Genomic DNA, 17126 nt, shown 5'->3' on the forward strand with positions numbered 1-17126 from the left:
AGTCGGGTTGTGCAGTTAAGGGTGTTTACTTACTGCAGATGTTGTACTGGTCACTCCAGCTCCGAGTGACCACCCGAGCCGTGCTGCGTCCACCAGGTCCTGGATCCAGCCAACCCCCAAACAAGTCCGGAGCGTGGCCCTGAGCTCTCCTTCTGTCCCGTTCTCTGGCCGTCCCCACCAGGGATCCACCTAGGTCCAGCTCCCTCGGGCCTTCTGTTGGGACACCCTTGGCCTTGGGTTCCCTGACCCTTCATGTGGTGTGCCTTCGGGGTGGATGTGATGGGTGGCCGTGGCAGATGCTGCCCACGGCCTCCGGTCTCTGGCTAGGGTGTGTTTTCTGCCCCCACCAGCTTGGGTTCCGGTACCCTGTGCCGACTCCTCACCCGGTGCTTTAATTTGGGTTCTTGGGTCCTCTCTGTTCTCCCCTCTGGGTACTCCTTCTCTGCTCCTCTCTCACTCAGGGTCTCTCTCTTGCTGCAGGCTGACTTCCTCTCTGCTTGCTGTCTGCTCCTCTGCAGCTGTCTTGCTGTCTCCAACTGACTTGTTCTCTGCATCTGACCCTGATCTTAGTTGGTGCCCACCTTATATACACCCTCTATGTGTGAGCTCAGGTGACCAGCACCCAATGAGCTCCTATCTTTACCCAGGCTGCTCCCCCTATCTGCCCCTACACTACTTGTGATGTACCACCCCCCTCCCACTCCAGCCAGGAACAGACTCGGTCGTACCTGCACATTTCTAAGTGGGAGTACCGTCGGCCTGTTCCCCGGAAATGGGATGTGTGTAGTGCATGCAGCCTACCGAGCTCAGTTCCACACTCCATCCTTACCCGGGAGTGGAATATCACACCTCTGGGTTGAGGTGCAATACTCCTGTAGCAGCCGAATCCTCAGGGTGCTACATTCCCCCCTGGTAAATCACAGCACGTCCTCGGGCTGTAAGACATAAAACACCAAACATACATTTTTTTTTTTTTTTTCATAAAAACATAATAAAACATATAAAACATTATATATATAAAACTTTCTCGTCGCCTCTGGCTCCTCCTCCGGACACTGTGCAACGTGTGTCCGGGAAAAGTGCGACAGTCTCTTAGAAAAACTGGTTTTCCTATAAAACCGGTAGGGGGCGCTTTAGGAAGCGCAACTATATACAGGGGGAGTTGGCCGCTCTCAGTCCTCGGCCAGGTAGAGGGAAGGGAATGGCTGCTCACAGTCCTCAGCCTGTGGGATTAAGGGGTAAACGGGTAAACAGTTCACTCAGCTGGTCCCAACGGGGACTATATATATATGTATCAACAGTTTCAGTTTCAGCTTACGGTTTCAGTTTACTGTGCCCCGACGGGCAACTATATACAGCTTCTGCTTTGCTGTCCTTAGCGACGGCGTCCTCCTGCTCTTTGCTTACAGCTGGTTGTTACTTCAGACCCGTCCGGGTCCTCTTGCTCCTCCTCCTCGCACCGCAGCTCTTCCTCCGTCAGGCGGTGTACGTGGAGGGCATAAGGTCCCTTGGCACACTTGTGCCGGGTGAAGGTGACCTCGTCTCCGATGTAGAGGTCACGACCTCTGTGCCCCTCCGGCAGATGGGACTCCACGTCTCTGCGCGTGACAAAGACGTCGCCGGGGGTGTTGTTGTCTCTAATGAAGCCCCACCCATGCTGCTGGTTGAACTTGATTACAGTCCCGGTGGTACGGGGACTGTGCGCTGCACGGGGGTCCCTCCTGGTCTGGCTCTTTTGCTCGGCGCTCCTTATTTGGGCCTGTTGTTCCCGGACCCGCCTCTCTCTCCGCTCCCTCGCAAACTCCTCGAGCTGTTGGCGGCAGCACTCCGCACGCTCTGCTGCAGCTGCCCTAGTTTCCTGAGTGAACCCCATTAGATCTTCTCCGGTGGGGTCCCACTCAAACTGTGCTTCCGCTAGCGGGGGCGAGATCCTTATTACGGGCTTCGGAGCCGGAATCAGGGGTGCACACATGGCCCCAACCCTCCTCTGGTGCTCCAGTTCGTAATACTTCTGGGGCCAGATGAAAGGCTGCCCGTCCGGCCACGTGTGCTGGGCAAACAAGTCCTCTCCCAGACGCGGCACCCTTGGTTTTACGGGTGCGGGCGCGGTGGTGGTGGCGCCCGGGTTGCCCAGGCCTTGCGGCCAGGCCTGGGGCACCTGGAAGGTGAAGGGCACCGTTAGGACGGCAGCGCCCTGGGCTACCTGGCCTTGCGGCCAGGCCGGAGGCTCCGCGGAGGTAGGGGGCGCTGTTGGTGATTCGGCGCCCGGGGGTACTAGGCCTTGCGACCAGGCTGGTGGTATTTCCTGCTTTGTCACGCCCCGGGTCGAGGCGCGTGACGTCACAGGGGTCGCGGCGGCGGCTTCCGGTTGGGGCCTAGTCTGCGTCGGTGACATGGCGTTTTCGGGCACAGCAGGGGGACTTTCGGGCTCTGCGACAGGGAGCTGGGGCAGGTAAGCGGTGTCACGGCTTGGGGTATAGGCGTCCCCTTTACCTGCCTCCATGCGTTCGGCTCCCTTCTCGGCGCCGTCTCCGGCCTTGGGTCCTCCCGCGCCATCCTCAGAGGCGGTCTCCTTCCTCATCTCGGCTGGCGTGCTCCGGGTCTTGGTTTCAGCTTGCGTCTTGGTTTCAGCTTGCTGGGCCATCTCCCGGCTCCATTCCGCCAATATCTCGCGCTGTACCCGGGCCATCCTCCGTGCGAGGCCCTCCAGGGCAGTCTGCGCACACTCCCGGTCTCGGGGGAGCTGTGCAAGGACCTCCACTAGGCCTAGTGGGGTCGTGGTGTCCAGCAGGCTCCTGACCAACGGGTCGGTGCTGCTCTGCTCTTCTTCCAGCAGGCTCCTGGCCAGCGGGCCGGTGCTGCTCTGCTCTCTGGACATCTCCGGGTGAGCTTTTCTGCTGCTCTTCTCCAGGCTTCTTGCCTCCGGGTGCGCTCGCTCCCGACTGCTCCAGGCGGCACCCATCTTCGTTCTTTTCTCTCGTCTCCTCCCACTTCGAGGGCGGTCCCGGGGCAACTCGGTGACTGTCAGCTCCAGGGGTAGTTCTTTCACGCTGACAGACACCTCCAGCATCACAGTCTCTGTTGGTGGGGGCGGTTTCCACTTTTGGCGCCATTTTCTGTCCTGGCCCACGATGGGAGGTGGCCTCTTGCCCTCCTTTGGCACGCCCATAATGGCGTCCGCTGCTCTTCCAAGGCGGGAAATCTGCGGTTTTGGCGGGAAGCGTCGCCCAGTGGCGGGAAACTCTGCAGATGGCGGGAACAAGTTGGAAATGGCGGACAATCGGCGGGAAACGACTGGTGATGGAGTCCGATGGCGTGGACCCTCCGGAACCGGCGGGAGACTTCTTTCTGAGGTAAACTTGCACTTTTCTTCAGGCACGCAGTACCCGGGTGTTGCGGGCACGTAATCCTGCCGACTACGCCAAAGTTGACGCGCCCCCTGGGACATATTCCTTTTTGAGGGGAATACCCGGCACCGGATCAGATGGGGGGTTGTAGTCTCCGAGCGGCTGTGACCCGGCCCCGTGCCCAGGGCGTCAAGCTCAGTGTTATGTGGCAGTCCTACAGATGTTATTAAGAGTTCTTTTGTGTCGACTACGCCACCCGTTGTGATGCGGTCACTGTGGCCGCCGCTGCAGCAGGGTCCGCTGAGGCTGATGGTGGGTGCGCAGCTTGGTGGGATAACCCCCAACGGGAGGGGTATAGCCTCAGGGAGGACAGGTGCAGAGGATGGGGGTTGTGGTGGTGCAGTGCAGACGGCAATGAAGACAGAGTCGGGTTGTGCAGTTAAGGGTGTTTACTTACTGCAGATGTTGTACTGGTCACTCCAGCTCCGAGTGACCACCCGAGCCGTGCTGCGTCCACCAGGTCCTGGATCCAGCCAACCCCCAAACAAGTCCGGAGCGTGGCCCTGAGCTCTCCTTCTGTCCCGTTCTCTGGCCGTCCCCACCAGGGATCCACCTAGGTCCAGCTCCCTCGGGCCTTCTGTTGGGACACCCTTGGCCTTGGGTTCCCTGACCCTTCATGTGGTGTGCCTTCGGGGTGGATGTGATGGGTGGCCGTGGCAGATGCTGCCCACGGCCTCCGGTCTCTGGCTAGGGTGTGTTTTCTGCCCCCACCAGCTTGGGTTCCGGTACCCTGTGCCGACTCCTCACCCGGTGCTTTAATTTGGGTTCTTGGGTCCTCTCTGTTCTCCCCTCTGGGTACTCCTTCTCTGCTCCTCTCTCACTCAGGGTCTCTCTCTTGCTGCAGGCTGACTTCCTCTCTGCTTGCTGTCTGCTCCTCTGCAGCTGTCTTGCTGTCTCCAACTGACTTGTTCTCTGCATCTGACCCTGATCTTAGTTGGTGCCCACCTTATATACACCCTCTATGTGTGAGCTCAGGTGACCAGCACCCAATGAGCTCCTATCTTTACCCAGGCTGCTCCCCCTATCTGCCCCTACACTACTTGGGATGTACCACCCCCCTCCCACTCCAGCCAGGAACAGACTCGGTCGTACCTGCACATTTCTAAGTGGGAGTACCGTCGGCCTGTTCCCCGGAAATGGGATGTGTGTAGTGCATGCAGCCTACCGAGCTCAGTTCCACACTCCATCCTTACCCGGGAGTGGAATATCACACCTCTGGGTTGAGGTGCAATACTCCTGTAGCAGCCGAATCCTCAGGGTGCTACATTTCCCTCTTCTCACACAGGCTGTTCCCTCTGGTTCTCTCCTCTCACCCAGACTGCTCCCCCTGGTTCTCTCCTCTCACACAGACTTCTCCCTATGTTTCCCTCCTCTCACACAGACTGCTCCCCATGTTTTCCTCCTCTCACACAGGCTGTTCCCCCTGGTTCTCTCCTCTCACACATACTGCTCCCCATGTTTCCCTCCTCTCATCCAGACTGCTCCCCCTGGTTCTCTCCTCTTACACAGACTGCTCCCCCTGGTTCTCTCCTCTTACACAGACTGCTCCCCCTGGTTCTCTCCTCTTACACAGACTGCTCCCCCTGGTTCTCTCCTCTTACACAGACTGCTCCCCCTGGTTCTCTCCTCTTACACAGACTGCTCCCCCTGGTTCTCTCCTCTTACAGACTGCTCCCCCTGGTTCTCTCCTCTCACCCAGACTGCTCCCCCAGGTTCTCTCCTCTCACCCAGACTGCTCCCACTGGTTCTCTCCTCTCACACAGACTACTCCCCATGTTTCCCTCCTCTCACACAGGCTGTTCCCCCTTGTTCTCTCCTCTCACCCAGACTGCTCCCCCTGGTTTTCTCCTCTCACCCAGACTGCTCCCCCTGGTTTTCTCTTCTCACCCAAACTGCTCTCTTTGTTTCTCTCCTCTCACACAGACTGCTCCCCATGTTTCCCTCCTCTCACACAGTCGGCTCCCCATGTTTCCCTCCTCTCACACAGGCTGTTCCCCCTGGTTCTCATATATGTTTTCAATGCTTTTTTAATGGACAACCACAGAAGACGTTTCAGCCCATCCCGAGCTTTTATCAATTGTGGACTGGTATTAACAACATGCATTTATAGGGAACAACCCCGGAAATACCAAAAACAACAAGAAAAAAACTTTTGTGACAAAAAACACTACTACTTTCTCTCACAGACTTCTCATTTTACCCCATTGTTATAACTTCTCCTTGTGCCTCCTTTCCTCACAGATTTCTCCTATGGCCTCACCTTCCGTCATAGACTTCTCCAATAGTTTTCCATATCTCTTGAACATATTACTTCTCATGCCCCCCTTCCACAGAGTGTGTCTTTTCCCTCCCACTCTCAGGGACTGCTCTCTCTTAACTCAGACCTTCAAGTGACTCTATCCTCTGCAGTATCATGCTTCTTACTCATTGTTTAGCTGTTTCCTCCTTGCACTGAGCAAGCATAGATGAGCACAAGGATAGAAAGGACTGTGCAGCTACTGATTGGCTTGAGTTTATAATCGGACGTTTTCAACATTCTGTGTATCATTGAAAGGATTGCCTGCTTAATCTAGGAGCTGTTCTGATACCAATGTAAGTTATTTCAAGATGCACAAAGTATTTTTAAGGAAAAAAAAAACGTTTTCTGCATATTTTAAGGCTGGCGATACGAATACAGGATCTCCATTTGCAGACACTGTGTTTCTGGGTGCTGCCCCTCATCAGTGCAAAGTGTAAGATCTGGTTCATGGAGAGTGACATGCCAAGCCTGGCTTGCCACTGTGAGGAGACTTTTAAGCCTCTCACTTAGCCAAATCAGATCTCACACTTTGCACTGATGAGGGGCAGCAACCCGAAACAGTGTCTGCAAATTGAGATTCTGGTTTGATTTCCAATAGCTGGCACTAGAGTTCAAGTCCTCTTCCTCTCTGAAAAGACAGTTTGCATATTTAATTTCCCAGAGGAGCATTGCATGGCCTATGAGTCTCCTTAAGGCACAAGGAGAGACGTTACTACCTTTGATATCCTGAGTCAGGCACTCTCCCCTTGGACTTTGAACCTAAAGAGTTTATTCAGGGCCACCATATTGATGTACTATGTACGGAGCATAATAGAGCAGCTTTATACATTGTTTAGCCGCTGCTGCCGATTGCCACAGTTTATCTCTCATTCATGATTTTTTTCAGAAGTGTTTATTATCAGGCTTGATATGCTGATGTTTTTTCTTTGCCATTGCAGGAAATATTGCTGCCTTTGCTCCACTAACAGTGCTAAAATGTATTGTCTTCAATTTGCCATCACAGCGCTTCTATCAATTTTATGCAGGTAAATTTGTATTTGTTCTTAAAAATCTTGAGTTTTATAGGCAGAACGGTGTTACTTCACTGATTTTATATGGTATTCTCTTGTCTTAAAGTGTTAATGCCATGTTTATTTTTGAGGAGCACACTGCTACCCAACCTTCCTAATTCATGATTGCTGGGGGAGGCGCACCTGATTGATTGACAGCTCAGGCTAGCAGCATTGCTGCGCCACTGGCCTGAACTTTTCTCTCCCTATGTTGCTATATGAGGCAGCTTTGCCTCTTCAACACTGGAAGCATAGTCGAACGCAAGCTGGCCACAATTAGCAGCTAACATTATATTCCTGCCTTCCCGGCTAGGCTCAGTGCAATGATTACTAGCTTACTATGAAAGAGCTTGTAAGTCCTACACATGTTCAGCCACTACATCGGTGACCGCTTCCCTTGGCAATGAGCTGTAAACAATAAAATAAAAAATTTAGTGAGAACAAGGCAAAATTTTAATAACAAGTAAATTGCAAAGTTGCCTGTTTTTACAAACACTTTACCAATCTTAGAGATGGGGTATAACCTTTAGGGTATGAGTACACAACATCTTATTCAGAGCATTGGGTACCTCAAGGCTCTGTCCTGGGCCCTGTGTTGATCAACATCTTTATCAATGATTTAGATGAAGAAATTGAGGAGGGCAAGCTGATTAAATTTGCTGATGACACAAAGCTAGGAGGGATAGCTAATACAAGAGAAGAGAGAGAGGATTCAAAAAGATCTAAACAAACTAGAACTGTGGGCAGCAACTAACAGAATGGTTTTTAACAGGGACAAATGCAAAGTCCTACATCTGGGCAAGAAAAATGAAAAAAACATACAGAATGGGAGGAATAGAGCTAAGCAACAGTACATGTGAAAAAGACTTAGGTATACTAATAGATCACAGCCTGAACATGAGTCAACAGTGTGATGCAGCAGCAAAAAAGGCAAATACAATTCTGGAATGTATGAACAGAAGCATACAGTCCAGATCACGTGAAGTAATTATCCCCCGCTACTTGTCCATGGTCAGACCTCATCTGGAATACTGTGTCCAGTTCTGGGCACCACATTTTAAAAAAGATATTGAAAAACTGTAGTAAGTTCAGAGAAGAGCGACTGGTCTGCAAACTATGTCCTATGAGGAACGGCTAGAGGATTTGGGAATTTGGGAATGTTTAGCTTGCAAAAGAGAAGACTGAGAGGAGACTTAATAGCTGTCTACTAGTGTTGATCGAGCACTAAAATGCTCAGGTGCTCGAAGCTCGGGCCGAGCTCACCGTGATACTCGAGTGCTCGACCCGAGCAACGAGCCCAATGTTAGTCTATGGGAGACCCGAGCATTTTTGCGGCGGCTCCCCCGGCAGTCTGTAGAAAGCCTAAAAAGTGCCCAAAACGATAGTGACAGTGCTCAAATGACATGGGGACAGCATGGGGATTGCCCCAGGAAGCATTTCTGACCCCCAGGTCACTGCTGTCAACAACGTGGTCAGAGGTATTAAGCCACTTTTACGGTCTCACAATAAAACGTTCAAAAACGAAACTGAAACTGCTTTCCTGTGAAATATGTTAAGGAACATCCTTTCCAGGGTAAAGACTTGTATATAAGGTAAAATAAATAACCAAAAACAAAAATACTCCTCCACACCTTGGGCTATGTTCACAAGTAGCATTTTTTTATGCGTTTTTGCACTTTTGTATTGCTTTCAACCGTGACAAATGCATTCACCGGGAAATGTCATTTTAACATTTTACAACCTTATCTGGCCATGTGCTGTGACACATGCATACAGTGCTGAAAAGACATGGGAACAGCATGGGGAAGACCCCTGGAAGCATCTTTGACACCCAGGGCACTGCCTAAAAGTGTGCCCATCAAAAGTCATCCTTGCCGCATCAGAAGATGCAGACTAGCAACTATCCCCGTGCAAGTCCTTGCCCCAGGGCACTGTTCAATTGGACCTCCCCCATTCCTTGCAATGCAAGCGCAAGTATGCAGCCTGCCACCCACCCACCCCCAGGATGCAATACCATACTGCTTGCTTGCTTGCACTTGAAATTGGGCCTTTTAGGCAAGTGGAGGCGGAATCTGGCCACCACGTCATGGCTGCGTCGGCGGCCTGGTATCCATACTCAGTCCCCAGCCGACCGGCGGCCGGGTGTCCACGCTTGGTCCCCAGCCGCCAGGGGGTGGCCGGGTGTCCATACTCGGTCCCCAGCCGCCCTGCGGCCGGGTGCCCACACACGGTCCCCAGCCGACTGGGGGCGACGGGTGTCCATAAACGGTCCCCAGCCGCCCCTATTTGTCCCGGTGCACCTTATACACAAACGCGCATACCAAAACATTACCTGTGCCCTCCCCAGTGCATTTAGTAGGAAGGACAGCCTAGCCACAAACACGTGGACAAGTGAATGTGGCCAGGGATGGTCCATCTCACTGACGCCTTCACACTGGGTTAATATTGTGGAAGCCGGGACACAGTTGGACACTGGGATGCAACACGTCCTCCAGACACAGAGGATTGCGGGTCCTGGGTCAATCAGGCTTCAACACAAAGTTTAGAAGGTAGACAGCCGCAGTGGTTGGCCTCCTACACAACGGCCATGATCATGAGGCCATCCATATCCTTAGCTTTCTGTTCCTTGGAATGCAAGAACATGAATGTAGTAGCGGCTAGGCCTGAGGTGGTCAGCGTTTTGGCGCATATCCTACCTCCTCCGAGGATTGCTGGATGTTTTCCTGCTACTATCCCAGTTCTATGACTCCCGATAAAACAAAGCTTCAGGTGATGAATGATGGATGAGGAGAAAGAGCAGCAGGAATAGGGACCATTCACATTAATATCAGGACAGTCAACCACACATATCTTGTAGGATATGTTTCTGTACCAAAAGGAGCGGTTCGGCTACACAATTATTGGGCATACAGTGAATGCAATGCCTACCAAAAATTTCGAGGCACTTCAATGCCCCTTGGAAGTGACATGGAGGTCAGAGGGCCTTAACTAAACCATTTTTTCCATTTATAGCAACTGGGTCTCCTGTACACTGCTGGCCTAAGCAGTGAATGGCTTTCCAAAAATTATGAGGAACTGCAATGCCCCTTGAAACAGACGTGGATTACAGCGTACTAAAAACCTTCTACCCATTATTGGGGAGTGGGTCTCCCTTAGTGTTCGCCTATGCATTGAAAAGCAAAAGCTGACTAAAAATAGGAGGAAATGCAATGCCCGTTGGAAGAGTCGTGGAGGTTATAGGTAATTAAAAACAACATTTCAATGCCCCTTGGAAGAGCTGTGGAGTTCAGAGTGGTTTAACAAGACGGTTTTAATGCCCATTGGAAGAGACGTTGAGGTCACAGTAGCTTAACAAGACGGTTTTAATGCCCCTTGGAAGAGACGTGGAGTTCAGAGTGGTTTAACAAGACTGTTTTAATGCCCATTGGAAGAGACGTTGAGGTCACAGTAGCTTAACAAGACTGTTTTAATGCCCATTGGAAGAGACGTTGAGGTCACAGTAGCTTAACAAGACGGTTTTAATGCCCCTTGGAAGAGACGTGAAGTTTAGAGTGGTTTAACAAGACTGTTTTAATGCCCCTTGGAAGAGACGTGGAGTACAGAGCGGTTTAACAAGACGGTTTTAATGCCCCTTGGAAGAGACGTGGAGGTCACAGTAGCTTAACAAGATGGTTTTAATGTCCCTTGGAAGAGAAGTGGAGTTCAGAGTGGTTTAACAAGATGGTTGTATTGCCCCTTGGAAGAGACGTGGAGTTCAGAGTGGTTTAACAAGACGGTTTTAATGCCCCTTGGAAAAGAGGTGGTGGTCACAGTAGCTTAACAAGACGGTTTTAATGCCCCTTGGAAAAGTGGTGGAGGTCACAGTAGCTTAACAAGACGGTTTTAATGCCCCTCGGAAGAGACGTGGAGGTACCAGTAGCTTAACAAGACGGTTTTAATGCCCCTTGGAAAAGTGGTGGAGGTCGCAGTAGCTTAACAAGACGGTTTTAATGCCCCTTGGAAAAGTGGTGGAGGTCACAGTAGCTTAACAAGACGGTTTTAATGCCCCTCGGAAGAGACGTGAAGGTCCCATTAGCTTAACAAGACTGTTTTAATGCCCCTTACAAGAGCCATACAGTACAGCATCTTAAAAACATTATTCCCATTATTGGGGAGTGGGTCTCCCATAGTCTTTGCTTATGCCTTCCAAGCAAAATCTGCTAAAAATTAGGACGGAGGAACTTGCAATGCTCCTTACAAGAGCCATGCAGTACAGCATATTACAAACATTATTCCCATTATTGGGGAGTGGGTCTCCCATAGTCTTGCTTATGCCTTCCCAGCAAAAGCTGCCAAAAATTAGGAGGAAATGCAATGCCCGTTTGAAGAGTCGTGGAGGTTAGAGTTAATTAAAAACAACATTTCAATGCCCTTTTGGAAGAGCTGTGGAGTTCAGAGTGGTTTAACAAGACGCTTTTATTGCCCCTCGGAAGAGACGTGGAGGTCCTAGTAGCTTAACAAGACGGTTTAATACCCCTTGGAAAAGTGGTGGAGGTCGCAGTAGCTTAACAAGACTGTTTCAATGCCCCTTACAAGAGCCATACAGTACAGCATTTTAAAAATATTATTCCCATTATTGTGGAGTGGGTCTCCCACAGTCTTTGCTTATGCCTTACAAGAAAAAGCTGACAAAAATAAGGACGGAGGAACTTTCAATAATGGCAACACGGACCACGGTCACCCTGGTGGTATAGTGGTGGTGGAGGCTGAGGATAAGGAGAAGTACAAAAAACAGCCGAAATGAGGAAGCGTATACCCATGTGTGGGTGTGAAGCGGTGCATGTGAATACACCTCCCGAAATAACACAGTGGATTTGACTTTGTTACTCTGCTGTCATTTGGTGGTGATGAGAAGTCTGGCCCAATCCAGCCCTTGTTCATTTTGATAAAGGTCAGCTTGTCAGCATTGTCAGTTGACAGGCGAGTGTGCTTATCAGTTATAATTCCCCCAGCGGCACTAAAAACACGCTCCGATAAGACGCTAGCGGCAGGGCAGGCCAGGACCTCCAAGGCGTACAGAGCGAGTTCAATCCAAGTGTCCAGCTTGGATACCAAATAATTAAAAGGCACAGAGGAATCACGGAGGACGCTTGTACGGTCGGCAAGGTACTCCCTCACCATCATTTGAAACTTTCCACTCCTTGTGAGAGCACCCCGCACCTAAGGGTCTGTCCGAAGGGAGGGTCTGAGAAAACTGTCCCAGAACATTGACAGTGTTCCCCTGCCTCTGCTGGATTGGAGTTGCATCTCTCTCGCATGTACACCTTGGTTGGGCAACGAACTGTGACCTCTGCCGCTAGCGTGTTCAGATGGGAATTTTTTTAAGAGTTCTGCAGCAAGGGCCTTCTGGTACTGCCCCATTTTTGTAGACCTCTCCACCTCAGGAATAAGAGAGTGAAAGTTCTCCTTGTAGCGGGGGTCTAAAAGTGTCACCAACCAGTAATGACTGTCACCCAACATTTTGACAACGCGAGGGTCACGGTTAAGGCAGCGTAACATAAAGTCAGCCATGCGTGCCAGACTGGTAACGGGCAAGACTTCCGTGTCCTCACCAAGATGACGACTGACCATGCTCTCCTCCTCCTCCTCCCCCCTGTCCTCAGGCCACCCACGCTGAACCGACGGTATGACAGTTGTAAAGGTACTACCGTCTACAGCACATGATACAAGCTCCTGTTCTTCCTCCTCCTCCTCCTCCTCTCCCTCATTGTCCCCCAATGCACGTTGGGATGAGATGAGGCTGGGTTGTGTGTAATCGACCGCTATGGCTTCTTGATCCATCTCATCATACTCTGGCAGCAATGCCTCCTCTTTAATTCTCTGCAGAGAGTGTTGCAAAAGACAGACAAGTGGAATGCTGACGCTAATGATGGCGTCATCGCCACTCACCATCTTGGTGGACTCCTCAAAGTTTGTCAAGATGGTACATATGTCAGACATCCAGGTCCACTCCTGAGGTCTTATGTGTGGAGTCTGACCTGAATATCGACGGCCTTGTTGCAGCTGGTACTCCACAACTGCTGTCTTCTGCTCACAAATCCTTTGCAACATGTGGAGGGTAGAGTTCCAACGTGTGGGGACATCACACACCAGTCGGTGTGACGGAAGCTGCAAACGCTGCTGCAAAACAACAAGGGTGGCGGAAGCTGTAGCAGACTTGCGAAAATGAGCTGACAGGCGGCGTATTTTGACGAGCAGATCTGGCAACTCGGGGTACGATTTAAGAAACCGCTGAACCACGAGGTTAAGCACATGAGCCAGGCATGGTACGTATGTGGCCTCGCCTCAGAGCCGCCACCAGGTTACGGCCATTGTCACACACGACCATGCCTGGATGTAGGTTCAGCGGTCTCAGCCACAGATCTGCCTGCTCTTTCACAGCTGTCCACAACTCACAAGCAGTGTAAGGTTTCTCACCTAAGCTTATGAGTTTCAGCACAGCCTGTTGCCGCTTGGCGGAGGCAGTACTTCAGTGCTTCCAGCTTGTAACTGATGTGGTGATATCTCAGATGGAGGCTGAACATGAGGAGGAGGAGGATGATGCGCAGGAGCTGTACACTGTGGGGGCAACTCTGACTGGCATAGGGCCCGCAATCCTCGGTGTGGGGAGAATGTGTTCCGTCCCAAGGTCCGACTAGGTCCCGGCTTCCACTATGTTTACCCAGTGTGCCGTCAGGGAGCTGTACCGTCCCTGGCCACAAGCACTTGTCCACGTGTCCGTTGTCAGGTGGACTCTCCCAGTAACTGCATTGTTGAGGGCACGGCAGATGTTTTGGGACACGTGCTTCTGTATTGCGGGGATGGCACACCGGTCAAAATAGTGTCGGCTGGGGACCGAGTACTGATGGATGGCCACCGCCATAAGGTTGCGGAAGGATTCTGTCTCCACCAGCCTAAAAGGCAGCATTTCCAAAACAAAGAGTCGTGAAATGTGCGAATTTAGGACTGTGGCCTGTGGGGCGTTAGCTGCAAATTTGCGCTTTCGTTCAAAGGTCTGGGATATGGACGAATGAATGCTGCGGTGGACGTGGACGTTGATGCTGTTTCTTGAGAAACTGCCATAACAAGTGAAGACTGAGAGGAGGGGGCATCTTTGCATGCAGTATGGACAGGGGATTGCCTTGCACACACAACAGGGGGTTCTATTGCACGCACAACAGCGGAAGAAGCCGTGGTGACACCCACTGACACTGGTCGTGGACCCTGGGGTTCGCCCCACAAAGTCGGGTGCTTTTCTGCCATGTGCCTGATCATGCTGGTGGTGGTCAGGCTAGTAGTTTTGTCACCCCTGCTGATGCTGGCATGGCAGGTGGTACAAATGGCCATTTTGGGGTTATCAGCAGAGTCTTTAAAAAAATTCCAGACTCTGGAAGACCTACAGGTTGTACTGGCAACGTCCCTCGTGTTGGTGTTACGGGAAACTGTTGCCTGCCTTCTGTGTGCGGCTACCACACTGCTTCTTCCTGCCTGTTGGGGTACTCTGCCTCCCTCACCCTATGTGCTGCTGGCCTCACTCTGCATGTCCTCCTGCCACGTTGGGTCAGTTACTAGATCATCCACCACCTCCTCCTCTTCCACTTGCGCACCACGATCCTCCTCCTCACTTCCTGGCAATTGTGTCTCGTCATCGTCCACCTCTTGTGACAAATTGCCAGTGTCGACTTCCTGTGGCCGTGGCTGTTCAAATATTTGGGCATCGCTACATGGGATCTCCTCTTCCACCACTTCAAGCGGAGCAGGTGAGGGGCACAAATCTGGAAATGGACCAGTGAACAGCTCTTCAGAGTGTCCAAGTGTGGGATCAGTTGCTGTCTGACGACACTCGGCATGGTGGGAGGAAGGAGCATCAGGGTGAGGAGGAGTATGCGGTCGAGACTCACGGCTACTAAGATTTGACCATGTGGAAGACAGACCGGAGGTGGTAGTGCCCAGGTAACTGGAAGTAATATCTGCTATCCAATTAATAACCTGTTCACACTGATCAGTTCGCAATACTGGTGTTGTTCTGTGCTTCCCTAGTAATTCGGTCAAGAAGTGGGAGCGAGAAGATATGGCTGTTGGTTGTGGCACATTTTCTCCTTGGCCACGGCCCCGTCCTCTGCACGCACCATCACCAGAACGTCCAGTTCCACGTCCCTTGTCACGCGCCTTGCCCATTGTAAAGGAAGTAAAATAGCTTACACTCGCACTATCAATGGAAAAAGGGTAATATAAGGTAGATTAGAACCGTGGAAGAGGAAAACCACAGTTCTATTTCTCTGGCCTACACCCGACTCTTTTAAACAATCTGAACAATCAGGGAGAAACTATTACTGTTTTTCTTTACGGCAAAAATGCCAAAAGCAGGATAATAGAGATTTTTTACCGTGGAACAGCAAAACCACAGTTATAATTTACTGGTGTATACCAGACTTTTTTAAATATATATATTTGCGGCTGAACAGTGAGCGACACACTCAAACTGTTTTTTCTAGATACAAATGGCCCAAAAGTGGATAATACAGAGGTTTGAACCGTGGAACTGCAAAACCACACTTCTGTTTCTCTGGCCTACACCAGACTATTTTCAAGAGATATATTTGTGTCTGAACTGTCACAGACACACTTTTTTTTTTTCTTTTTGGGGGGGGGGCACCAAAAGGTTAATAAGACGGGTATTTTTACAGTGTGAAGGAGGAAAAAAAAAGAGAATTTAGATGAAAAAAAAATAATTTTTCCTGGCCCCCGAGACCTGGAGCTAAGTCCAGCAATTTCAGCAACAGGAGCACACAGGACTGTAATGCAGCGTTTGCTGGTTTAACCACTGCATCTCCTATACAGCCTACCTGCCTGCCTGATATCTGGGATGGATATTAGTCCTGAGAAGGACTGTTTGTTTGATCTGGCAGCCTTTACAGACCCTACACTAACTATTTCGCAGTATATATCTCTCCCTAAATCAGCAGCGCTGTCCCTACACCGTCTATGTCCAAGATGGCGGCGCCCGGTTTTAAATACTCGAGGTGATGCGGTGTGGCCAGCCAATCAATGTAATGTCCACAACCAACATGGCTGCAGCATTATAGTGACTGGCTGGCAATCCCTACATGTTCATTGGCTCTGGAAAGAGCGCCAAACATGCAGGGCAGAGACCCGAGCGAACGCCCGAGTAACTCGGAAATGCTCGGTGCGTGCCGAACATCTGAGTAGCGTGATGCTCGGGCGAGTACCGAGCAGTGTCGAGCATGTTAGCTCAACACTAACTGTGACCTCTGCCGCTAGCGTGTTCAGATGGGATTTTTAACATTTCTGCAGCAAGGGCCTTCTGGTACTGCCCCATTTTTGTAGACCTCTCCACCTCAGGAATAAGAGAGTGAAAGTTCTCCTTGTAGCTGGGTTCTAAAAGTGTCACCAACCAGTAATGACTGTCACCCAACATTTTGACAACGCGAGGGTCACGGTTAAGGCAGCGTAACATAAAGTCAGCCATGCGTGCCAGACTGGTAACGGGCAAGACTGTTATGTTCTGCTACCAAAGCTAAGGAAAGAGAGGAGATCTGTCCCTACTATAAGACTCAACTGAATCCCTACGATGTAACAGGGAACCTGATCCTGCGATCAGACCTGCTAAAGTCCTAATCTAGTCTGTACGGAGACCTATAGATTTGGGGAGGGAATCCCTACAAGTACTAAGGACTGGGAGGAATATGGGACACCTCCTAACAGAAATAGTAGCAGACAGACGAACAAACAAAATAGATAGAACATAGAGGTCCGTAGACCAAGCAAACTAACAGAGTTAGATACAGAGCACAGGCTAGCTAGAAAAAAGATATACAATGAAGTCCAGCAAAGCCAGAAGGGCGGAGCAGGATTAAATAGGCCAACAAGGTCATGTGACCAGCAAAGGAAAAAAAACCTAACAGCAAGGTTCTAACAGTACCCCCCCTTCTAAGAGGATCCTCCGGATCCCCTAGGACCAGGCTTATCAGGAAATCTCCTGTGAAACGCTCTGATAAGTCTGGACGCGGAAACATCATCTGACCTCACCCAAGAGTTATCCTCGGGTCCGAAACCTTTCCAGGCCACAAGATACTGCAAACTACCTCTATACCGTCTAGAGTCAAGGATGCGAGAAATTTCATATTCCCCGTCCTCCACCACCGGAGGAACAGAGGCAGAGGCGTCACCATCCGACACAACAGCTTTTTTTAACAGAGAGACATGAAAGACCGGATTAATTCTCCAGGAGGTAGGAACCTCCAACCTAACAGCAGATTGGTTGACAACCTGAAGCACCTTAAAGGGCCCTACAAACTTGGGACCCAATTTCTTAGAAGGAATCCTCAACCG

At 50.9% G+C, this 17126-nt stretch overlaps 1 protein-coding gene across 1 annotated transcript in view; it reads left to right on the forward strand.

Moving 5' to 3' along the window:
• Positions 1-17126, forward strand: part of LOC141273413 (gamma-aminobutyric acid receptor subunit pi-like) — a 150343-nt gene that overhangs the window by 12307 nt on the left and 120910 nt on the right. Inside the window, exon 2 of the mRNA XM_073685202.1 lies at positions 6645-6731. Coding sequence (XP_073541303.1) covers positions 6682-6731 — 50 coding nt within the window. The 5' untranslated portion in view covers positions 6645-6681. The remainder of the gene's footprint in view (positions 1-6644; positions 6732-17126) is intronic.

Source organism: Phyllobates terribilis, unplaced genomic scaffold (genome assembly GCF_046119375.1).
Source record: "Phyllobates terribilis strain yellow unplaced genomic scaffold, ASM4611937v1 Scaffold_5__5_contigs__length_657084704, whole genome shotgun sequence".
Classification (NCBI taxonomy): Eukaryota; Metazoa; Chordata; class Amphibia; order Anura; family Dendrobatidae; genus Phyllobates; species Phyllobates terribilis.